This window comes from Thermobia domestica, chromosome 4 (genome assembly GCF_964235325.1).
Source record: "Thermobia domestica chromosome 4, izTheDome1.hap1.1, whole genome shotgun sequence".
NCBI lineage: Eukaryota > Metazoa > Arthropoda > Insecta > Zygentoma > Lepismatidae > Thermobia > Thermobia domestica.
Window position 1 is genome coordinate 255,370,255 of NC_137457.1, and position 24,424 is coordinate 255,394,678.

A 24,424-nucleotide genomic window follows, 5' to 3' on the forward strand; every position below is an offset into this window, starting at 1 on the left:
TTAAATTCAAAAGAGAACGTACAAGAATGTTTGGTATGTTTGCATCCCTTCGGATTCTGTCTGTCTATCATAGTTTATCAGGATTCTGTCTGTTTGCAACCATTTCCGAAGTCCTAGCGTTGCAGACGGATACAGCAAAAACGACTTCCCAGATTCACTTCAATGCAAAGCATGAAATCAAATTGATTTCTTTCCTTTTCATGTTTTTTCTACAAAATTAATCATAATGGCGACTACTAATCGTAGCATACCATTAGAAGAGTTAAATTTATTCGTGATGGTCGAGTTGTAAACGTGAAATTATTTAGGGATAATGTTGGATGCATATTAAATTGCTGAAAAGAATTACCATTAAGCGTGTTGGCATACATAACCAATGTTTCCAACTTTAGTCAGTACTCCTTGTACTGGTGATAATTTTGATCACTTATACGATGTTTTCCAATTGTCATTTTCTGCTATGTATGCAAGTCCCTACTATCATTATATAACCATTGGTTTTCGCTCAAAGAATCCAGAAGGTATACTTTTCTACGGTGTCAAGTGTTCCAAGAACTCAATTCCCCACTCCCAACTCCTTTTGTACATAGTCATCCATTCTCTACAAGTCAGAAGCTTCTTGATGAAGTATTTAATTACGAAGCGTAAGTTTTCTTACACCGCACTAAAGGTGATGAGACCAGATCATCAAAAATACATACAATTTATACTCATTTAAAGGGTGCTTAAACGTGATCTTTTCAACTGTAAATGTATATAATAAATTCGAAAATAGTTTTTCAAACGTTTTATTACAAAAATAACAGACTTATTGGATTGACGAATTTCCAGCTGTCTTTAATGATAGGAAGTTCATAGCACATACATCAATATTTCTTGGAGTTGTGCGGAATAACTGTAAGAGAAGTTTTCAAATTTCTTACAGAATAAGAATTGGTACAAAATGAAGTTCAAACATATGATACAATATGAACTTTTTTGCATTAAATAACAAAGCCTGTCATTAAACAACTGGAAATTCCCCATTAATCCTGGACAATATTTACAAACTGAATAATACTGACAAGGTATTATTCACAAAGCATAATTAATATTTTGTTAAAATTTATTTAAACACTTCAGAAGGATATCTCTTAATTTAAGTCTCAATGACTCATCTCCCTCGCAAAAGATGTGTGTTGACGAATCCTCAATTGTTATCAAGGTGTCTTCATTCGGCTGTAAAATATGCATACAAGGATTAAATAGAAATAGTTAGAAGATTATATGTTGTCACTAAATCTTAAATGTACACTACGAACCTCACACAATAACCATCAAAGCACTACCTTCGAACTTAAAATACACAGTGAAGCAATTTGAAATCGAGACTGATTTTTCCTTGGCAGAGCGTTCTGTGGTGCGAACAAGTGAGGGATCTCACCAACAATCGATGTACAGTTCGACAACATGAAGGCCCGTAGTGATGAAATAATAATAATAATAATAATAATAATAATAATAATAATAATAATAATAATAATAATAATAATAATAATAATAATAATAATAATAATAAAAAAGCCAACATTAAGTTTTGTGTGCCTGGGTAAAACTGCTACGGAAACATTTTACATGTTGCAGTAAGTACCTGTATATGGTAACAATTGTTTGTCCCGTGCGTGCGTATTTAAATGGTACAGGTGTTTCAGCAAAGAACGGAAGTCAATGAAAGACGACGAGCATCCAAGTGCAGGAAGAACCGCGTGAACACCGGAGTTAGTTACGGAAGTGAGTACAATCAGTATGCAGGACCGAAATGCTATGCTTCGAGTCTTTAATGAAGAAAAGTGAAGAAGGAAGCTTCTGACACAAAGAATAGTACGTGTAAGGTCTGAGTATCAGGGTGATGGCAGTTGGTGTTTGCCTTATGGAATGTCATAGTCACAAGAGTTTAATTGTGAAGTAATTTTTGGCCCGACAGGGAATCTATGTAGGGTAACACCCCACCTATTCATCGCATCCGGCTCCAATGATTTTTAAAAAATTATTTCCTAAACTGAAAACCGCATGGAAAATTCCTACTTTGATGATTATCAACAACCAAAGACGTGTGACAAGAGTTTCAAACAACATTACAAAAAAAGAATCCTAGCAATCCTACCATGCGCTGCCAGACAGTATAGAATAATGTATGGGTGAAGGAGGATCCTATCTTAAGTGATCTATTGTAACTATCTATGAATACTTGTTTATTTTTTTAAAACACCAGTCTCGACTTCAAATTGTCACATTATTTGCATGTACACTTCAAGTAGATGATCTTTCTGTAGCAAGACGTGATGGCATATGTATCTACATTACTGCATAAAGTTATAAAGGTGCATGTGTATGTGTATATCGAACTTAAAAGCTAGTAGACTGTTTTGCAATAAAACTTTTATCAATGCTTTGATTAGAATCTCTGGATCAGTCATTTCCAACTCAATGCTCAGTGACGACACAGTTGGCTTCTCGCCTTCTTTCTGTGAGAAAGGTAGAAGCTGGCAGGTAATAAAAGATAGTAGTGATAGGCGAACAAGAACATCGATAGCGTAATAATGGATCATTCCATAAGTAATGTAGTTTTGCACCATGAGGAAAAGAGCGATAACTTACCTGGAACACTACCGTTCGTAGGCAAATATTTCCATCGAACATTCGGTCACCTGTAAACCAGTTGCCGCATCTTTCGTTGAAAGAAGTCAACGGTTCTGGAAACAAAGAAGTGGGACACTGTTCGTCGCACGTTATCCTCATCTTATACTGTTTTTCCGGAAAGTAGTCCTGGAGTAAGTATCAATATTTCCAACTCCGTGAGTTTTTGCGTGAAGGGAAGTTGCGAGTAGGGCAAATATCTTCATTAGAAGGAACATAATGCAGTACATATGGTACAATGTATAAATTCCGAAAAATGTATCAGGGGCTCAGGAAAAGGAAATCAATAAATAAGGCCACCAGCGGAATTCATCTCTCTAGTTTTAGAAGTGTTTCAACTTTTACAAATTTTAAAATCAAAAATGTGTTTGCGTCAATATTTAGAAAACAAATTAGAAATTGTACCTGAGGACAATCCGTTGCCATAGCGACACCACGTTTTAAATATGGCGTCCGTAAATCCCAAAATTAAGTATTCTCAACCACTTTTTCTTTATATTCAAAGTCAAATAACTTTAAAATTACTACATGTGAGTAAAATCACTCTCAAAATAAATGTTGTTGGAATCTATTTTATGTAATGGTAGGTGTAGTATGGCTATGGCTTTTAACATATGACGAGCAAAATTGGTCTAGAACATTGTGAATGGTGTAAAATCCAAATAACAAACTGAGATTTTCAGAATATGTTCCTCTATGTGTATGTATTAATATATATATAAATCCTACTTGGGGTACCCAAGATATAAGATTATCAATATGCCACCATCGAAATTCATCTCTCTGATTTTAAAGAGCCATATAACTTCTGGGCATATTAAGTAGGAAACTTCATTTCTGATTCATTAAAAATTTAGAACATCATAATTCCTGAAATTGGAACTCTTAAAATTCTTTGAGAACTCATTAGAATTTGTATTTTGGAGTTCATTAGAAATTGCATTTCAGAATAATCCATTGCGATGCGACACCATGTTAAATATACCTAAAGACTTTTTTTTTTTTTTTTTTTTTTTTTTTTTTTTTAATTCTACAGCCATTCTCTCTCTGGTTTAGTCTATCTATATTCACAAGGTGTATTTAGATATTTAATGTACTGATTTTTCATTGACCGACTTTCGAGTAGCGTAAGGAAGGAACTTGGGGAAAATCTGCATTCTTCTGTCAGCTTGTTAGAAAAACCTGCAACGAGGTCACTCGGAAAGATACCTGAATCAATGCCAAAAAGTTTACCTTGCATCATCTCAATCACCGTTATTTAGACAATCAAATTTCTCTCCGGTAAGTCCAGCAGGGTCTTCAGAAGAAAGTTCTGAGATAATTCAAGGATATTAACAAAATGGCATGGTTTGGATGAGAGCAAATTTGCAATTTCTCTCATCACACGCGGATGATGATTTAAAATATTTAGAAGAACAATATTTAAAGGATATGTTTCTGAAAATAGTACACATAATTCTGAATATCTCGGTTTAAATTTCGATTATAAAAAACCACGCACAAAAAGAGACTACTTCTGATTGACAGCAATACAACCAACGTTCCGACTCAGCATTTATGAATAGACTTGAAGATGTTTCAACGTCAGTAATGAAAGAAAGTCTATTGTTACACTTCATGTTGGTCTATACAGGCCTACTCTGAAACTATTGATGAAGAAGAATCAAAAAAATGGATCTTACGACCTGGTGAGCTTCATACACTGATGGCTATGATACGAAGTATTGGTACATTTTTGGATGAAACTGGACTTGACACATTTTTGAATTTTACTTTACGGTGATTTTTTTTTTTAATTATATGATTCTTGCTGGTAAATATGTGAGGAGAGCTGTGGGTACAAGTAACATTGATAATGGTTCTTTTCAAACTTTTTTTTTTCTTTCTTCAGAATTCTTATGAGAAGTAAAGCAGAGATTGAATAGGAAATTCTTAACATCATAATGGGCTTGCAGATTTCGGATAACGAATTAGTAAAGAAAATCACGAAAAGACGACACAAATAATGGTTTGTCTTCATATTTTTTTCGAAGATCAGAGAGTTTGCAGCTGCGAAGTCGTATGACAGTACAACGTTCAAGGTTACGTGGTAATATATGGAGAAAGTGGACTTTGAGTCTTTTCACACAATCTGTGAAAACTGGTAATTGGTTGCTTCACTTTGAGATATTAGAAAAATTCGTGAAGTATTTCTTCGCTCTTGATCTGATCAGTTATTGAAGTCTGGTATCTTGGTATTTTGCCGAAATGGAGCTGGTAAAATCAAAGCATCCAGATATATAGGTTGAATTTCTGAAAATAAGTTGGGTAGTTAATAGATCAACCATAAAATGTTGTGCTTTAGGATCTGATGAAACACTTGAACAAAAAAGTTTTGGGAGACATCGAAACTATAATTCAGAAGAAAAACGAAGTGTCTCTAGTTTTAAACTGTTATAAGTGTTACAAATTTTAAAATGAAAACTTCGTGCTTGCGTCAATATTTAGTAACATATTAGAAATTATATTTTAGGACAATCCGTTGAAATAGCGACGCCATCTTTGAAATATAGCGTCCATAAATCCCAAAATTAAGTATTCTCAATCCTTTTCTTTGTGTTCAGAGTAAAATAACTTTGAAATTGCTACATGTAGGTGAAACCACTCTGAAATAAACGTTTTTGGACAATTCAATAGCTGTTAACTGAGACATATATACCATCCTTGTATCTTTAAAATTAACGTAACTAGTCTATTTTGTGTAATGGTAGGTGTAATACTTTATGGTCACCCTAAGTGGGATTTTTTGGACTTCAATACATAGGCATAGAGGAATATATTCTGAAAATTTGAGGTTGTTATTTGGATTTTTACATCATTCAGAAGGTTTTAGACCACTCTTGATGGTCATATATTAAAATCTGAAGGTATTACCCCTACCATTACACAAAATAGACTAGTTACGTTAATTTTAAAGATACAAGAATGGTATATGTGTCTCACTTGACATATATTGAATTGTCCAAAAACGTTTATTTCAGAGTGGTTTCACCTACATGTAACAATTTCAAAGTTATTTTACTCTGAATACAAAGAAAAGGATTCTGAATACTTAGTTTTGGAATTTATGGACGCTATATTTAAAAGATGGCGTCGCTATGGCAACGGATTGTCCTAAAATATAATTTTTATATGTTACTAAATATTGACGCAAGCACAAAATTTTCATTTTAAAATTTGTAAGTTATAACACTTTGAAACTAGAGACACGAATTCCAGCGGCGGCCATATTGATTCCCTTTTCTTCAGTCTCTGCCACATTTTTCGGGATGACACCTAGTACCACATGATCACATGACTTCTGATGAAGGTATTCTTCCTATCCGTAACATCCCTACACACAAAAAGCCACGAACTTACAAATTCTTCTGGACTAGGTGGTTCTGTAGGCTGCAAAAAAGACAATCTGTTGGTGCTGATGAAAAGCCCAGGTGCGGGATTTTCTTTCAGCGACCATTTCTCGGTCTTAGCATGTGTGTACGTGCGATGAACCAAAGCTGAACGTAGCTCCAACAATGCAGTCCGTAGGCGTTCAAGCTGCTAATAGTAGATACCTGCATTGATTGTTTGGTTATGTAACAAGAACTCAAAATGAATTATTCCACGGTTATCCCACCAAATATTCAACATCACTTTGCAGGGATGGAGATCCTGCTTTGGCAGAGTTCCTGGCCCTCCGTAACTTTAGATACCACTGATGTTTGGCTGTAATTTTATAGTAGAGGACCCACTTTTCATCCCTATCACCATTCCTTCCAGAAATGACTCACGTCTGAGATAGTGAGCAGAGAATTGCAGATGTCCATTCAGTGCTGCTTTTGTTGAGGTTTTAACGCATTTACCAAATTTCGATACGTTCCCAAGGTTCTGCAGATGAATGGTCGAATGGGTGACACGTAGTTCGCTAAGCAGTTCCTCAACAGTTTGCACTGGATTTGCCTTCAACGCCGCTCGCAGGGCATCGCTGTCCAGCTGCACAGGTTTCCCTTCTCATAGCTTATCGGTGAGGCTGGTGTCCCCAGACCTCTGAAATCACTTCTGCACATCCACAGTACCCTGACCATATGCGGGATAGAGGTTTCATGCCGGTGTGCTGGCTGAATGTTCTTGATGAAATTCATACAGCATCGTATGTGGTTCTTCGACACTGCTATCATCAAACACACGCCACAATTCCAAAACGTGGATTGTCTGCACAATGAAGTGATCTATATATCACAGTTATGGCACATGCCGTCTACTTCGCTATTTGGCCGTCAGATGGCACCATTGCAACGGTCACCGAAAAAGCGAAATTGTTTATGCACTGAGTTGATAAATGGTATTGCAGGTACACTACTCGTGAATTCATGACTACGCGTTCACTGCCAGTCAACAATTACTCTCCAACGTCGTCCCCTCTTCTCCTCTACTTTGGAAAATTATACAACCGCACTCTTACGTCATACGTTGACAAGTTGGAAATGACTGCTCTGAATGGAGGCTACTAACACGTTTACATTTCAGGAAGCTGAACAATACTGAGATGGAACAAGATGAATGAAGAATTTAATAACTAATTTCTTTTTCAATAAAATTCAAAAAGTGAAAAATAAGCGATTTGAAAATGAAATGAAATGAAATATTTGAGTTTTACATCCCACAGTTATGCCGGCTAGGCTGAAGGAGACGGCGATGATCAGAAATGAATTAAATGGTGGAATGAGGAAAATGGAGGAAACGGGAGAACCCCGAGGAAATCCACACACACGGTGTTTGTCCACCACAAAGTTCACTGATCGAACCAGGGATCCCATGCACCAGACGTGAACGCTCTACCACTAAGCCACCGCAGCCTCATAAGCGATTTGAAATGGAATCAAACCCTTGTATGTTGTTTACCATGCCGGTGCGCTAATCACCACGCTGCCCTGTCAGTTTCATAGTCAGTTACGCATTTTAACTAATGAGGTTGGTGTTAAGTCTTTCGGCGTTTTGCTTCGGTAAGTCAGCGTCTATATTTGTGAAGTTTAAAAGCTCCTTCTTGGGTCTATGGTTTGCATATGCGCCACCAGATTCGACTGTCGGTGGAAGCTCGTGTTGTTCAGATCCTTCGAGCCTCGGTGTCGAAATAGGTGTTAAACTTGAAACCAACAACCATCACTTATGACTGTCAAATTACATATTAATTCGTAAATGGAGACGACAACACACGAATTGTGTTACAATCCATTTAACCCAAAGGGCTAAGCATCAAACTCAGTAATAAAAACGTGCATCTGGTCATGGATCGGACTGTGCAGAATAAAATTAACGCAAAGCATGGTAAGCAGAAGACCATGGTTCAATTTCTAGTCAGTCGCTCATTTTTCACTGTTTGAATGTAATTAAATTCGCACTATGGAGACTTGTGTGAGCAAAATACTCGGTTGTTTCCTCCACTTATCATATAATTAATTTTGAGTATCTAACGGTTTCCACAAATTTACTATTTTCGGGTAAAACATAGCGTTGACTATTTTCATGATATCAGGGGAGTCTACCACTTTCAAACAAAAGAAAGCCTTTTGATTAAGTTTCGATTTCGAAACTCATTTTGAGAATATCTAACGATTGTAATTTATTTATGGGTAAAAATAAATGAATAATTTAAGGGCGACTGGAGAAAACTCGTTTTTGGGACGTCTAACTTGTCATTGAAGTGAGGAGAATCTCGTTTCTGCACGAGAGAAAGCGTTTAGCCTAGATCTCAAGTTTGGAAAAAGTTATTTAGGGATGACTGGAAAACTTATTTCGGAAGTGGGAGAGAGAGAACAATTTTATGAAATAGGGTGAATATCATTTCCGGTGTGCGAGAAAACCATGTAGGAGAGCATTTTGGAAAAATCCTTTAGGGACTCTGGAGGGGAAAGGCGGATAGAACTCCAGTGAAGTCTAACTCTCATCAACGAATTCCCTAACCTAAAGGTCCTGTGTGTTTCAAATTTTCAAATATTTTCTATTAGCCTAATCAACAGGTCAAAACTCTCTGAGAAATTTTCACTTGGATAGATTTCCGCGACAGAGATTGCATAGTTATTTTTCTTATCCACAAAAAAGCTGTTCTTTTACTGTTGGAAGTGGAAACTCGCCTCATTGAGGAACAATACGTGTTCATCATCTTGAAAACGAATATTAGTTTATAGAAAAGTCTACTGTGATTGATTTAAAACAATTATGTGTGCCAATCGGTACTCGTGCGTAACCCCTAATTAGATTCTCTGTAGGCCTACGGAATATTCGGTGTTGACTTGTGAGAAAAGTGAAGTGATACTCGAATTAAGAAAAAACGAACTCCGATCTAGAAGGTTAGAAATAACGGGTTAACCATAAACAATTAGCAAATATCCTAACTACACTGAAAACATAACTTATATGTTACATGTTATTAATTTATATATAAAAAATAAAAGTATTAAGAACTTAGTAACGCTCTTAATATGGAATAAGGGCGGAGGCAATCTTCACAGCATGTTATCAGCGATATAATAATACAATGCACATCCAAATAATAATTCCCCAAAATCATTGTTCTATTTAAATAATGTGTATAGTTGCTATCACAAAGCAGAACCAGTAAATCAATAAACTATTTACGCTTCTTGAATGAACATATTGCGAACTAAAATATTCTACAAAATCAAAATTAGATTACATTTTATAACAATATATGATAAACGCAATTAAGGTAACCTGGGAACAATAAATTTGATTTTTTTCCCTCACAAAGATAAATGTACTTATCAATCACTTCTCTGACTATAGTAAATCGGAAATAAATAGCACTCACCAACTTGTACTTCTAGAAGTTGGAGAACTTTCCAATGTTTCGGATACTTAAGCGAGTGTCTTCTATTGAGGATCACAGAGGCTTAATACATGTTATGTAAAAAATTCTTCACATGCTTGTAATTTCAGTATATGTGAATATTTTAAATTCCTATACGAAATATACATTTCTTTTTTCTTTTTTTAAAAAGTGAAGTCTTTTCAGAAATTAACTTTTAGGTAGGGGTCTAACATGCCTATTCATTTCCCCTTAAAATTATGCTTTGTACAGTGCACTTACAAAACTATTACCTATAGTTTTTCAGCTTCTAGGAACACAATTTGGTTCTATTTCGAAAAGAGAAGCTTTATAATAAGAATGCAAAACCTACATCTGCCATACTGCAATGACACAGATTAGATTCTTGATTCATTATCACTATCAGTAAATCACTCGTAGCAATGTTACACGATCGTTTAACACTTTTGGTGGGATTTTTAAACTATACTCATTATGTATCAAAATTCACACCGTTATCTTGTTCAGAGATTATACACATTTCATCCGGTGCTCCAGCAAGGGTCTACCTGATCAGGGCTAAAGAGGATCAAAACGATGCATTCCGGGCAAAATTGAACTAGTTCCTCTGCACAACATCAAATCAAATGAATAAATACATAGCCTTTGTAAGGCTGCCAGGGAATTTTTACTTTATACGCTGAAGCGTATATGAATGTAACTTACCAAGTGAATAATGTATCCAGTTGGACTCTGCTCCACTTTAGCATCTGTAATACCTTCTTGAGTAATCTTCTGGATAAATTCATCAATATCCAATGAACCCCAAGTATAGCTTACAGGCTTTTTCTTCAGTTGCTCATCAATTTTCTTTTTCTTGCTTAGGGACACGGGCTCAATTTCGGGTAGATTCTGTAAAACAACAACAATTTAGTATTCATGTAGCTAAATAATTCACAATTTAAATGTCATTAAACAATAAATTAAATCGACTGGAAATTATAAATTAACTTTTAATTTATCTAGGAGGTGCTTCCAGAAAGTAAATCTGATGGACTGTAAAATGCAAGACGAACATCACAAGGAACTGATTTGATTACTGTGGAGTTAGTGATACAGAACTTAATTTTCAAGATATGCACCATCCTTCCTGAGGCATTTGTCGTAACGCAGCACCAGCTTTTGTATTCCTCCGTCAAAGAATTCTGCAGGATGTCACAACTGTCTGCAACTCAGCTCTGCTGTCGGAACGTTGTCCTGACAGAAATCACTCAGGTGGAGGAACATGTGGGAGTCCCTGAGCGCAATGTTTAGAATTATACCATGTTTCGTTCCTGGTGACGATACACTCGAGAAGCTGATCACCTTCCTGGTGGAAATGCAGCAGGAAGATCAAAGCGGACGCTAGGCACTTCTTGTACTCCACTGCCAGTTGTTTTGGAACCCATCATGCACATAACTTGCGACACTGTAGTCGCTTGGTAGTCTCATGCAGCGGGGAACAGAAGTTTTGCGGAAACTGACATAACGATTTCGGACATTGTGAACCACTGATTTTGCAGAATTGCCTGGTGCACACTATCCACCAATTCAGTCGACCACTGCGGTGTTCGTCATGCACATTGATGTCCCTGCTATGAATTGTCTGCACCATCTTCTGACCATACATTCACTCATAACATCCACCATGACCAGCCTTTAAACCATACACTTCACACAACTACCGGTGGATCTTTGACGCAGATAGTTTCTTAGCATGGTGAAACTTAATTAACGCGAGTACCTCGCACTCATTGGAGACTATGCGCGCAGCCATGTTTACCATACCACAGTTCTCTCGCACTGACTTCACACAACTGCGCTGGCGCCAGGTTATGTCTATGTATTCCTCTTCTACGTGTTCCTAAATACAAGCTGTCCGTTACATTCCCTTTTGTATTACCCTTACACCCTTTATCCCACGTGATTACAATCTCATAAGTCAGGCTGTGTTGTGTTTTCAGAAAAAATAACTTTTATATCTAGTTAAATATTTTCCCCGTTATCCTTTCATTAATTAACCTTAATTATCTATAGTATGTTCTCGCTTCACATATGTGGTAATTCTAAATCTTGAGAAATGATATATGAAACTGAAACAGATATTAATGTGAAGTTATGCAATAATACACATAAGTTTGCCACATGTTCTTATTCTAACTAAATTTTATTTCTATCGTATAAGTCACATTCAACCTTACCTTCAGAACATATTTGTTATTTTTGACATGTAACGCTCCTGTAACAGTGGACAATGTTATTCCTGGTCGCACCTCGGTAGGTGCAAGTCCTGAAGCTAATTCCAAATCTAATTTAATTTTTTCTTGATGTCGTCTAATTGGTAGTGTGAGCACTTCAGCTCTTTTAAATGGAATCGTAGTTTTCTCCTGAAATAAAAAGGAAAATGTTATAACATACAGTCTTTCTATGATGAAATCTCTGTACTGTTAAATACCTGGGTAAATTACACGAAATTTACTCCTATTACCACAACGAATAAAAGTAAAAAGTTCACGCACTCCTTTTAATTCATAGGGTCTATAGCAACATGGCGTTGATGTCGCACCAGGCATAACACCCTGTGCAGTTCCTGACAGACTACCACCTTCATGAAAAGTTTCATTTTTTGTCGTATATTAATCAAATGCCTTTCTATAAAATAGACTCTTAGAATGAAAAAAAAAAAGTTCTGTTGTTAATCAATTATGGAAAAAAACAGTTCTGTTGTTAATCAATTATGGAAAATAATGTAATTTTTACTTTTTGAATTTTTAAAATTGAAATTAGCTGCAGTAAGTTCCCTTCATTATTTACAAAAAAACATCGTCATCTTGATCAGCGATCACTATTTACAAATAATATCATCATCAACCTCTTGAAAACATAGAGCTCCTAGAAACCATAATTGCTCATACACTGCCTATAATGCTATTCACTTATAGTTCGAACTACCTTAGCTCACTCTTTAGCTCTTGGTTTTCTCTGCGAACTTTCGCGCGAGAGCATGCTCTTACGTTATTCTTTATTAAGCTGGAAATAACTGCTCTAAATAATAATCGATATTGCTACTGATGATAAAAATTATATTACTTCTTTAAAAGAAAATAAAAGTGCTTCTTGGTTATGGAAGTATTAAATCTTTACAGTAATTCCTCTTATAAACCGATTACATAAATAGCATGATATTGAAATATTGTTCATGGAAACACTGAAATCCAGTGTTTATAATCTTCATGTAGCATCACGATTTTTATCTTCCGCATTTAAAACCAAAACAAATCTATTCATGTCATCTTTCTAGATTTTACGTAAATGATTCGGCTACATATGCTTTTATATAACATAACTCCATGATTTGTTACTACGATTTCAGAAATATTTTATTAAATTAAAGATGGGGAGGAAAAACATCTTAGTTTGACGATATACAAGTTCATTTAGGTCTAATGTTACAGGAATAGATTCCAGCAGATCAAAGATATTGTAAATATTTAAATGTTTGGATACAACAGTCCCTGTCTACAAACTGTCTAGAGTTGCTTATAACAGACAACTTGATACTGTCTACAATTCTCTTTAGACATATTCAGCAAAATATCACACCGGAAAAAGTGATCAAGAAACATAAATTACATTTTAAGAGCAATACTATTTGCGCACACAGAAACATTTTAGGGAATTGAAGGAAGGGGAGGAAAAACTTCTTAGTTTGACGATATATAATGAGTAAGAAATAAATACTGTAATAAATTAAATGCACGATGACAAGTTTAACAGAATGTATGGCTGTTTAAGAAGCGGACTGGGCAGTGTATTGATTAACGCATCGATACTATAGAGATCCAATAGTGAACTTCTTCAGTTTTTGTATATCATTAAATTATTCGACGTGTTGAAATTATTAGACTCAACATTCAGTTTCTGAATATTTTACTGTTCTTATAACATTACGTGAGGAAATACGTTCGAACTTAGTCCAAATTACTACTTTGTAACTCTGTCCTAATTTCTAGTGGGTGTGGCATATGCTTTTCAATATCAATAAAACAAATGCGTACGTAACATTCAAATATAATTACTATAAAGTGTGTATATCCAAATTGGAAACAAAAAATGAAATGGAATACTTACAAGAAAATTATCTCTCACACAAAGATTAATATTTCTTATGAAATCCCTTATTCTTTATTAAGTCTTTTATCCTTTGTGGCATCCTATGTAGGAGTTTAGCACATTTTGCCTTCAAGTCAGCATCGTGATACCACAAATTGTTGATCTCCTTGATCAATTAAAGACTGGTTCTAATGTGCTTCTTCTCTAGCTTTTCTTTCATGAAGCTCCAAAAGTTTTCAATCGGGTTCGTATCAGGACTAGTGAATGGCCACGGAAGAACACTAATTTCGTTGTCCTCGAAGAAATTTGTCACAGCTTTGGCCCGGTAACATGGGGCTCCATCATCCATAAAGATGAATTGTACATCATCAAACTAGAGTGCAGTCTGGGAAAGCAGTTCTTGAAGAACTTGTAGGTATTAGTCATGCTTCATTGTCCTTTCTACTATGTACAGTCTTCCAGACCTGAAGACAGAGATCACACCCCACACCATGACTGAAGTAGGATGCTTCACGGTTTATTAAAGACATTTCAACTTGAATTCCTCCCAGGTCAACGTCACACATATTGTGAACATTCATCAGACACAAAGATACATCATTCATCACTGAAACACACTATTCCCCAATTGTCAGCAGTCCAATATTCTAGGCCTCGAGCCCATTCGAGGCGCTTCTTTGCCATAATTGGAGTAGACTCTATTTTTTTTTCTTTCTTTCTTGACAGTGTGCTTTTATTCCCTCGGCACAAAGAATCCTTCGAACATTTTCAGGTCAAATGTCTGCGCCATACTCAGCCATTTTTATGCTTAAGTTTATTAGAAGTTGCAATCTGTTTCCCAGAGCCAATCTTTTTAGTTTTCTGACACCTCTTAGCGATAGCTTTGGTTTTCGCCCACACTTCCCAACCCTATTTTGGCTCTTGTTCATTTCAACAGAGATTCTGCTCACAGATTTTTGTTCTATCCCAACTCTACTAGCTATATATTGCCGTGTATATCTTATTTCCACCAGAAGTATTTTGTTAACTTCCACTTTACGCGGAGAAAGGTCTTTTGCTTTTCCCATTATGATGCAATTACAAGACTACACAGAACTAAAAGTTGATACACGAAACACGTTACGATAATTTTAAACTGGCCCATTCGAACTGTTGAACGCTTTGAATGTCGTTAACTTCTTACGACAGCAACCACATCACTTCAGACTGTAATTTGTTGATAGGAACCACAATAGCTATCTATAACTGAAACCCCACTCTCAGAATTCCCCCCTCCCCTTCCCCACCATAACCATCTGCTGTTCAACGGTGATATCACCACTTCAACTGTACAGTAAACAAATGAAGGATCTTATATTGGTGGTTTAACCATTAAATTAAATGTTCTAGAACTCTGAAATTAGGACCTACATCAATTTTGCATTTTTCGAGCGTGAGTCTAATAATTTGAACACGTCTGTAAAATTAGCACGTGTAATGGAATTGGTGGGATATAAAGTAGGATAGTCTTCCATTTATCAACTTATTTTGTTCTTAATCAAAATGTTGAAAAATAGTATTTAAAAGGAATCTATATCTAGAATGTTAGAAAAACACAGACTGGAATAGATATATCCAGGGAAGCAGTACTTCGAACAATCTAAAGAAATAATAAAAATTTACTGAAAAAAAAAAAAAAAAAAATATGATTTCAATTAACAATTTGTAAGAATATTATCAGTTTACCGTATATCCAATATGCTTATTTTCAACAATTAAATCATTGCTAAGTGTTCTGTGATAGAACAAAATTGTTAGAATTTCTGCTACTCTTGGTCAGTGAAGTTCAACAAATTTTTATTCTGCACTTACTTGTTCAGTCACTGAGATTAAGAAAGTGTAATATAAATATATTTCCTACAGATTAAGTTACGGACAACAGATGAAAAGAGATCACCGCCTTGGAATAAGTCTCTCAGCAAAAGAAATCTGAAGATATTTGTATCATTTTCTCTTTCCCTTCAAGAGGACAAAGAAGCGAGCGTCTACAGACAGCATGAAGCATAGCATCAGGTTTTACATAGCCCACCTTCAACTTTGCCCATATTTATCCTGGAATCATTTTCACGGAACAAAACTATACACCAGTACTGTGAAGTTGTGGGTTCGGACTCCGTAGATATCAGTTTAAACAAGAATTCCAAACACAATTCAATTAAAGATGCCAGTTTTCAGTTCTTCTTTTAGCAGTTCGTGCAGACAGCCTCCTTTTAGGTCGTCATTATTGAGTCATCACATTTACTATCGTTTACAGTGACTTTACCGAGATTGGCGATGTGTTTCGAGATGGTGACAATAACTGCTCAGTTTCATCCTGTTACTTTGCTTGTTAGCTGGAATAAGCAAAGTTAATTTCACTGGTTTTGTCCGTAGTAAACACTTGAAATAAAATATATTTTAGCACCAGTTCTAAATGGAGTACCATGTTGACCACAGAGCTGTACTGACACGCTATTGAACACCACTTCTTCAAAGAGTTAATTTTAATATTTTAGAAACATATACAACCACAATTGCAGTGAAATATTAATCTTAGTTGTTTTTATTACGCTGCTTTCATTAAGTTAGTTTTGTTTGTTGCAATCAAATTTTGTAACTGAAATTTAATGCACTGCCATACTAAAAAGAGCTCTGGAATTTTGTACAAACACGTAAACCCGACGACAATACAATATTTTTACATACGCTTCTCTAGCTTATCCTTTTACTGTAGAAGTAATTAAGTTGTTATAAATGTATTTAAATTGACTATACGCGTACGCGCCGTCAATTAATTACACATTATTTCAATAAATGGCATTGTTCCAGTGCAGTATTAAGATCTTTGTCACGCCTTTGATGGTAGAGTTTGTTAGGAACTGCTGCCTTCCGCAAGTGTTCTTTCACCCGTTCGAACCCATAAAATTGATTGCAGGATATGGAACAAAGACTAAAAGGTAAATAATAACTATCATCAGACTAATATGGCACTGGACCATCTTTCGCCCTCTGAACAGCTTAGATGCGAAGTCGAAGGGAATCACAGAGATTGTAAATGATAGCAAGTGGAATATTACGCCATTTCGCGTGAAGTGCATCACTTAGTTCAGGGTTTCTACTGGTCAGGGAAGTAAGGGAAAACTCAGGGAAAAAGACTGGAAATCAGGGAAATTTTATAAAATATATTTTTTCTAACATTAATCATACACCAATTTCAGCTTGGCCAACCATTAATGATCATAGTATGGAACGTTGCTCAGATTTTTATGGATGGTAAGTGGAATATACGTATGAGCAATTGATTACTATTTGTCTCTATAGAATAAATATTCTCATATATAAATATTCACCGTTATTTATTCCTTACTTATATGTCACCGTCATCCGACACTTGTCATGAAAGTCAGAGATGATCAGGGAGAAGTCTGGGAAATAGATTTCTTTAGATCAGTAGGAACCCTGTAGTTCCTTGAGAGAGAATGAAGGCGGAAGTCTGGGCCGGATTCGTGTCTCCAAAACGGACTACACATGTTCAATTTATCTTCAGGTTCGAGGTACGAGTGGGCCAGGAGGAGGTGTCCAACTTTATGACGATGTTCCTCAAACCACTCCGTAACAGCCTCAGCTGTGTGAATGAACACATTATCATCCTGGAACATGGTGTTACTGTCCGGAAACCACGTCTAGGCCATAAGATGCATACGGTCCTCTAAAATGGCGACATAATCACAGGCAGTGGAGCCACTGATAAACGTCTACACAGGCCCAACTGAAAACCAGGATATTGCAGTCCAAAGCAACATACAGCCATACTTCACGGTTGAAGTGCGGATCATACACTTCTTTTACGGTGTCTGCCACACACAAGCACAAACCTGTGATGTTAAGCAAGATAAACAATGACTAGAGACGAAGCTTTTCCGTTAATGCAATATGTGCGGAACTTTTTTAAAAAAATGTATATATGTTTCAGAAAACCTCAAACTTTTCGTTTCAGGGCCAGAAATCACGTTTATATTATCGCGAATTTTTGCGAAATTCGGCATTATTGTAATAAATGCGAATAAAAAAAGTAGAATTCTTGCTAATAATAACTAAAAAGCGCATTTCCGATATTATTTAACTTAAAAATCGTTACATTTCAGCGAAAACATGCACGACGCTAAATTAAGTTCTCCATAAAATCCGTAAGATTGCATGGCGTGATGTCACTTTCTGGAATTTTCAACGCCTCTATGTGTATTATGACCAGGCTGGACCTTTATGCTCCCCTTATTGTCGAGAAAACGAAAAGCTTGCGAAATAAATTAGAGTTAACTCAAGAAGGAAAATTTGGGTCTGGTATTGCAGTTAATTAAAGAAAGTAGTGCTTCTCATCAGGATGAAGTTCTAGTGAAGTTGAAAACCTCCGTGCCAAAAGTATTGATGAAACTACAAAATTATACGCAAGCAAGTAACGACAATTCTGTTTGGAGAGTTTACGAAAAACTCTGTACATTATTTCATCCAGAAACTGTTTCACTTTATAAAAATGTAGATCTACACAAAACTGAAATGTTGTTTAAATCGTTGATTGTGTTTTGTGGTAAAAATGTTCATGTTTTGTTGATTACTTATGGTGAATTTAAAAGTACGGTTACTGAAGTTCTCAACAGTGCGGATAAGGAAGTTGGCATTGTACCATTGCTAAATAGTATAAAAGTTAACCATAATTCATTTGCAGTCAGCTCGGTATGTTCAATATGGTTGCCAGTCTCGAGTGTTGATGCCAAGAGATTCTTTTCCAAGTATAATATGATTGTTATTGACAGGAGAACAAACTTAAAAGAAGAATTCGTAATGTCTTGCTGCATCTTATCTTTTAACTGAGGATGAGGTTAGAGGAAATGTTTGAAATTTTGCATTAGTTTCTATATTTCAGTGAATACATTAGCTAGAATGTGCATCTAATCAAAGTATATACTCATTTTTGTACTAGATACACCTTACTACTAAAAAAATATATGGTTTACAAGTACCATATTTAAAAAAAATGTGCTACATTTAAAAAAAATAAATGCGAAAATTGTGATAATTAATGCTACAAATTGATGCAAAAAAGTTTCGTCTCTAACAATGACTCATCCGATCATCTACATTTCCAGTCATCAGTGGTTCATATTGCATGTTCTCGGCAGCATTAGCATCGTGTTAAAGCGTTATGGTCCCTCATCAATGATTTAATCCTGCAATCCGACCCTGTACGTTCATGTCATGTAATTCGTGGCGGACAGTAATTGTCGACACAGGCTGTGGGAGGTGCTGCTTGAGTTCCTTCGCCACTTGCACCGCAGTCGCATGACGGCTCTCAGTGACAACCCGCTTTAATGCTTGGCGCGAACTGTCACTGAGGATCTCCTGTGACTACTGTTCTCTTTGTCAATGTGGTTTTTCATGTATGTTTTGTAGGCAATCATCATCTTACTCGTTCTTCAATATTATACTTTTAACTAGAAATAGCAAGTATTATCAAGGCAATGGAAATTTAACGTCACCACGTGTTTATACCTACGGTATTAGTTTGATTATAATACTATTTTTTAGTATACAAACAGATTCGTAAAACCTACTGTATCTCGTACTACAACCGCAACCATGCCCTTTACACTTATATAAAAAAAAAGGGGGACATGGTGCTCAGTAGTAGAGCGCATACCTTTGGTGCGAGAGGTCTCTTGTTTCGATAACAGTCCATGTGACCATTTTTTCCCACATTCTCATTCCATCAATAATCATTCACTTTTATTGATCATCCGTCTCATTTAGTCTAAATGGACGTACATCTAGAGGTTTCATTTTATTAAACATACATCATACCACGAAGGACTGAATCATCTGTACCATTGAATGATAATGATTGCGAAGATTGGGACTGATAGCCATCAGAAGAAGGTGGAATAACGACAGAGATTTCAATCTAAAAAGAGCTTCCAATATATAATATTCTCAAAGACTGTACAATATTTTATAGTGAGTATTTTTATTTTTCCACTAAAATCACCTCCAAAACTTGAGGTCGAATTATATTTGGGCTAATGCTGTTAGTGTACAACTAACTATGATAAATAAATAAATAAATAAATAAATAATGAACATTAATTTACAAACTTACACATTCAATAACTAAATCCACTCTATGAACGGCACTAGCTGGAGGCTGTGTATATTGCTCTGGCAACACTAGTGTTTGTGGTTTCAGGTCTCGAATAAGCTTATTAGCCTGAGTAAAATTCAGACTTGTGTCTATGGGACAGTGCACAGCTTTCATTGCAAGCGGCTGAAACGGAGCTAAGGCCTCCAGGTACGGAAAATCAGGTTCTGCAAAAACAATAATTCCGTCAGCTTTCTTGGAATTACAACTAGCACACAACACATACATAAGAGTTAAGGGAAATATTTTAAGTAAGGTCCATTTGTGAATTGGACATTTCGCACCTCAGAGTGCGCGCGCAGGCTTCTGGCATCCATTATGTACAATCTTACGCCAACTGCAGTAAGGACATTAACCTGTATGTTTCGCAGTGTGTAATACATTTTAAAAAATCAAGTAGCTCTCCGATTGTGAAATATGGCAGGTTTCTAACAGCAAGAAACATGACAGATACAAATATTCATCCTCACGTATGTGATGTGCATGATGGAATGCAATGAATGACAGTGAAGTGGATCACATTGTTTAAGCAAGGTCGAAAAAAACTGTTGCTCAAACTTAAGATCTGAATAAATTTTTTGACTGGGAGGAATTCGGTCATCCGCCCATACCGTCCAGACCTTGTGCTTAGTGACTACCACCTCTTCTGCCATCTGACGACTTCCTAAGCAGCACACGTCTTCACTGGTGAAGAAGTGAAAACGACCTTGATTAACTGGCTGTCATCACAGGCGGCAGAGTTCTATGAGGAGGATATCCAAAAACTCGTTGTTCGGTATGATAAATGTTTAAACCAGCAAGGAATTTACGTAGAAAAATAGAAAATTGTATCTAAATTCAGATTTTTTTTTTTTAAAGTTTGTTTCGTTTTTATTCCGACATGAACCTTACCTAAAAAATAACTCTGGCAACAATACAGTTTAATGTACAAGCTTTTCACACACCTTTACTACTGTAAAATAATAATAATAATAATGTTTCCTTTCACACTTCCATACTTTCACTATTCTATTTTCTTTATCCTTCCTTCCAAATACTGAATAAACCAACAAAATGAATCAGCTTTCCAACCGCTGGTTCGAGGAATCATTTCCGTGTCTGGCTGGTACACCTTTTGTTCACTACAAACAATGTATTCTTTTAATATATACTACTAGTAAATGCACTTATGTGTCACTGCGGCGGTCAATATTTTTGTGACTTCTCTCAAATCTGTACAGTCAGAAACAATATTAAGTATACGTTGGAGGTACAAGAATTGATAGCTCCAACCTATACTTAATACTGTTTCGGATTGTACAAGTAAACGACAGTGATTTTCGTATCTACTGATAAAACGACAGTGATTTTCGTACCCAAATTTGTAACGTCATAGAATTGTATCTTTATCTTTATAGAAACAGCAAAGAAAATAATAATAACATAAATATTCATACAAAATGTTAAGACATTTTTATTGTTATTGTTACTACTCCATATAGAAGGTGAATGTTGGTCACTGATACGCAGAGGGAACAGGTTAATCGTCCTCATTAGTATAGTGAGGATTTTCGTAAACCATTTTTTTTTTGAGAGAAATGTTTGACCCTGTTCCGCCATCTTTCACTCAGCAAATTCTAAGCAATTCAAAGCCCATTTACCGATTTCCAGGTACTTTTAAAGGCACTGAAAATGGAATATAAATCCCAAGATTTTCCAAGAGTGTAGGAACCGCATTTATCTACTTCTAGTTGGTAAAGTTTTAATAGGCCTTTGGAAACGCTAAAAAGATTTACGGGTAAAATCAAAATCGACATTAGAGAGAAGGGAATAACAATCATTAGTGGGTCAGTTTGATACAGAATAAAATACGACGTCGAGCCTTTGTTTCTGCGATAATGAACCTTGAAATTTCTTGAACTATACACTTAGCTTACAGTGATAACTTTAGTGACTGTATGCTATCATTCTCCGTTTCACAGAATAATAATAATAATAAGTGTTATTCATATACCGAACTAGACACTAGAATGTTTTAAGAAAACAGAATGAGAGTGAATGAAACATGATGATTAAATATTACAATAACTATAATGCAAATTACCTGTGAAAATAACCGTGTGCAATGGATTCGAACCCCATAATTCGATGAAATGCACTGAATCACCAAAGCGAAGACTAGGATGTCCGCAAAATACAACGCACGGCTAGAATGATGGAGACAATTAATGTACTCTTGGACTTTTTAAAACATACAAACCTATGACCTTAACAGCACATCTATTTATTCATATACTTATTCATATATTATTTATTCACAGCAGTGAAGCTAACTAAAGTAACCCACAAGTTGCTGTAAAACACTACAAATATACAATATATCTTCAAAAATACCACTCTTAACCAAATAGTATACCAAGTTTGAAACAGTGGTGTGGAGAAGGAAGAGTCAGTCTTTCAAAGGCTCAACGAATTATAAGGAAAATTGAACATTATTGAGAAATAGCAGTTTATAAATACATTTATCATTAAGAAACAGCAGTTCATAGCACTTTTATTATCGTTAGGAACAGAAATTCTGGCTGCCAATTCCTAGAAACAAGTAACATCATGAATATCATGTTAACTTATATACTAATATAATAAAACTAGCTGTGAATATCATGTAAGCTTATATACTTATATAATAAAACTGATTGTATGTTTGGTTATTAATGGATCAAACACTATTATATCGATTTCATGTCTTCATTGATTTTCAAAATTACTACAGCCTACCTATTCTTACTCTTTGACATCACGGAACTGACTAATATCGTGGAAAATGGAGCACGGTACAAGAAAACTTTATTTTGGCATGGAAAATTTTACTGCAGTATCCTACACATTTCCTTTCTACCATGGCACAAAAAGGCACAAAATTTGGTATACGAAAAGTACCTTGAGAGAATACAAATATACCATTCACTTGCATGAATTCAATATGGAAGTGGCAGAGAGGTGAAACTCTCTTGAACTGTTGTACGTACAGCCAAGAAACAGTACATGAGCTTCTCGGGACATAATAGACGAATATATTATCCACATGCACGAAAAGAGGAAGGAAATATAAGTATTATTTTATCTCTGAACGTTTTCCATTATTTTACCTTTTACTAAGTAAAGAAGAGGTACTTCAGCAACTACGAAATACTTTGTATTACTTCATTTTAGCATGCTTTAAAATATTTTATCCTTTCCTTTTTCTTACAGAGTTCCTATTGAGCTTTTTCTTACCTTTTGAATATTACGCTTTGGGCCAAATTGATGTACTATGAATGAACACAAATAAAAACAGCCCTTCCCTGCAAAGTCAAGATCAATGGGTAACATCATTATAGACGAATCCTTCCTGTGACTCCTAGTGACACCTGCAAGAGGCTGACTGTTTATAACGGTGGTAAAATTCGACTCATTGACAGTCCTTGGGTTATGAATATTGATTTGTGAAAAATATACGAAATTGTTAGAATATTTCTGGGAAAACTGAATTTTTGTATTTTCACCCTCAGTAACCTACTCTTACTTCTGGGAATAAAGAGAAAATTCTATCTCCCCCTCCGAAAACTTTATAAGAAACTTAAGTTCAAAGTTTGGTCGGTAAACATTATGGCTCCTAGGCGGGTGTACATACATCAAGATGAATCAAATATCCCGAAAATCCGGGATTGTTCCGGTTTCCTGTTCTACATTCAGGAGTCTCGGAGAAAAGCTGCCGGGATGCTTTTTTTGATAGTGTTCTAGTTATGTTTATGTCAATTTTTGTAGTAATAAATACTTGTATTTACAACTATCCTACATGCATTTAATCTGTTGAGATTTTATTCCAGAAGGAAGCGGAATTGTTTTGAGAATCGAAGAAGAAGTTCTCGATTTTCGTTCCTTGAATTAGATCACCCACCCTTACTAATATTCAAAAAGCACTAAGATTACATAAACCAGCAATAATTATGTTTTTATGAAAGTAAAATAATAATGTAATTTTCTAGCAGACATCTACCTGTCTATAATCCGTGCTAAATCCTTCAGCATACAGATTCTTAAAATGTTTCAGTCTTCCGTTTCTGACCAACGTTGCGTGGGGAAACGGTTCTTCTGGTAGGTACACTTTGCTTTGTTTGGCTTGGGACAACCTGAAAAGATGACAGAAAACTTATGATAGAGATTTCAAAAATGTAAAAAATACTGTGTTCACAATTTAGACAGAATCCAGTGATTGTATTATGGTGGAACAAATTTTAGCTACATTAGTTCAGTCACATATTTTCGTTCTTCAGCCAATGCATATAGGGACGATGCTAGAACTTACATCTGGAATACTCAAACAATTCCGTGACTACTTATATTGAATACTGATGTAGATTGAGTGATAATAAATCTAGTTAGATGAACAATAATCAACAACATGTTATATACTGCATCTTCTCTAGGTACAGATACAATAAAATTCAAAGTATTTAACTGGTTGAATACCACCTCATAAGTGAAAACTACTGCTGGTATAAGTAACAAATGGTAAACGCACT

The 24,424-nt window shown here is 35.5% G+C and overlaps 1 protein-coding gene across 1 annotated transcript in view; it reads right to left on the minus strand.

Moving 5' to 3' along the window:
* Positions 1-772: 772 nt before the first annotated feature.
* The window catches only part of IntS9 (integrator complex subunit 9), a 67,266-nt gene continuing 43,614 nt past the window's right edge, over positions 773-24,424 (minus strand). The window contains exons 8-13 of the mRNA XM_081755766.1: positions 23,899-24,031; positions 21,964-22,066; positions 19,842-20,047; positions 11,761-11,946; positions 10,247-10,432; positions 773-1,218 (exon numbers count right to left, since the gene is read on the minus strand). Of these exons, the coding sequence (XP_081611892.1) occupies positions 1,099-1,218; positions 10,247-10,432; positions 11,761-11,946; positions 19,842-20,047; positions 21,964-22,066; positions 23,899-24,031 (934 nt within the window). The 3' untranslated portion in view covers positions 773-1,098. The remainder of the gene's footprint in view (positions 1,219-10,246; positions 10,433-11,760; positions 11,947-19,841; positions 20,048-21,963; positions 22,067-23,898; positions 24,032-24,424) is intronic.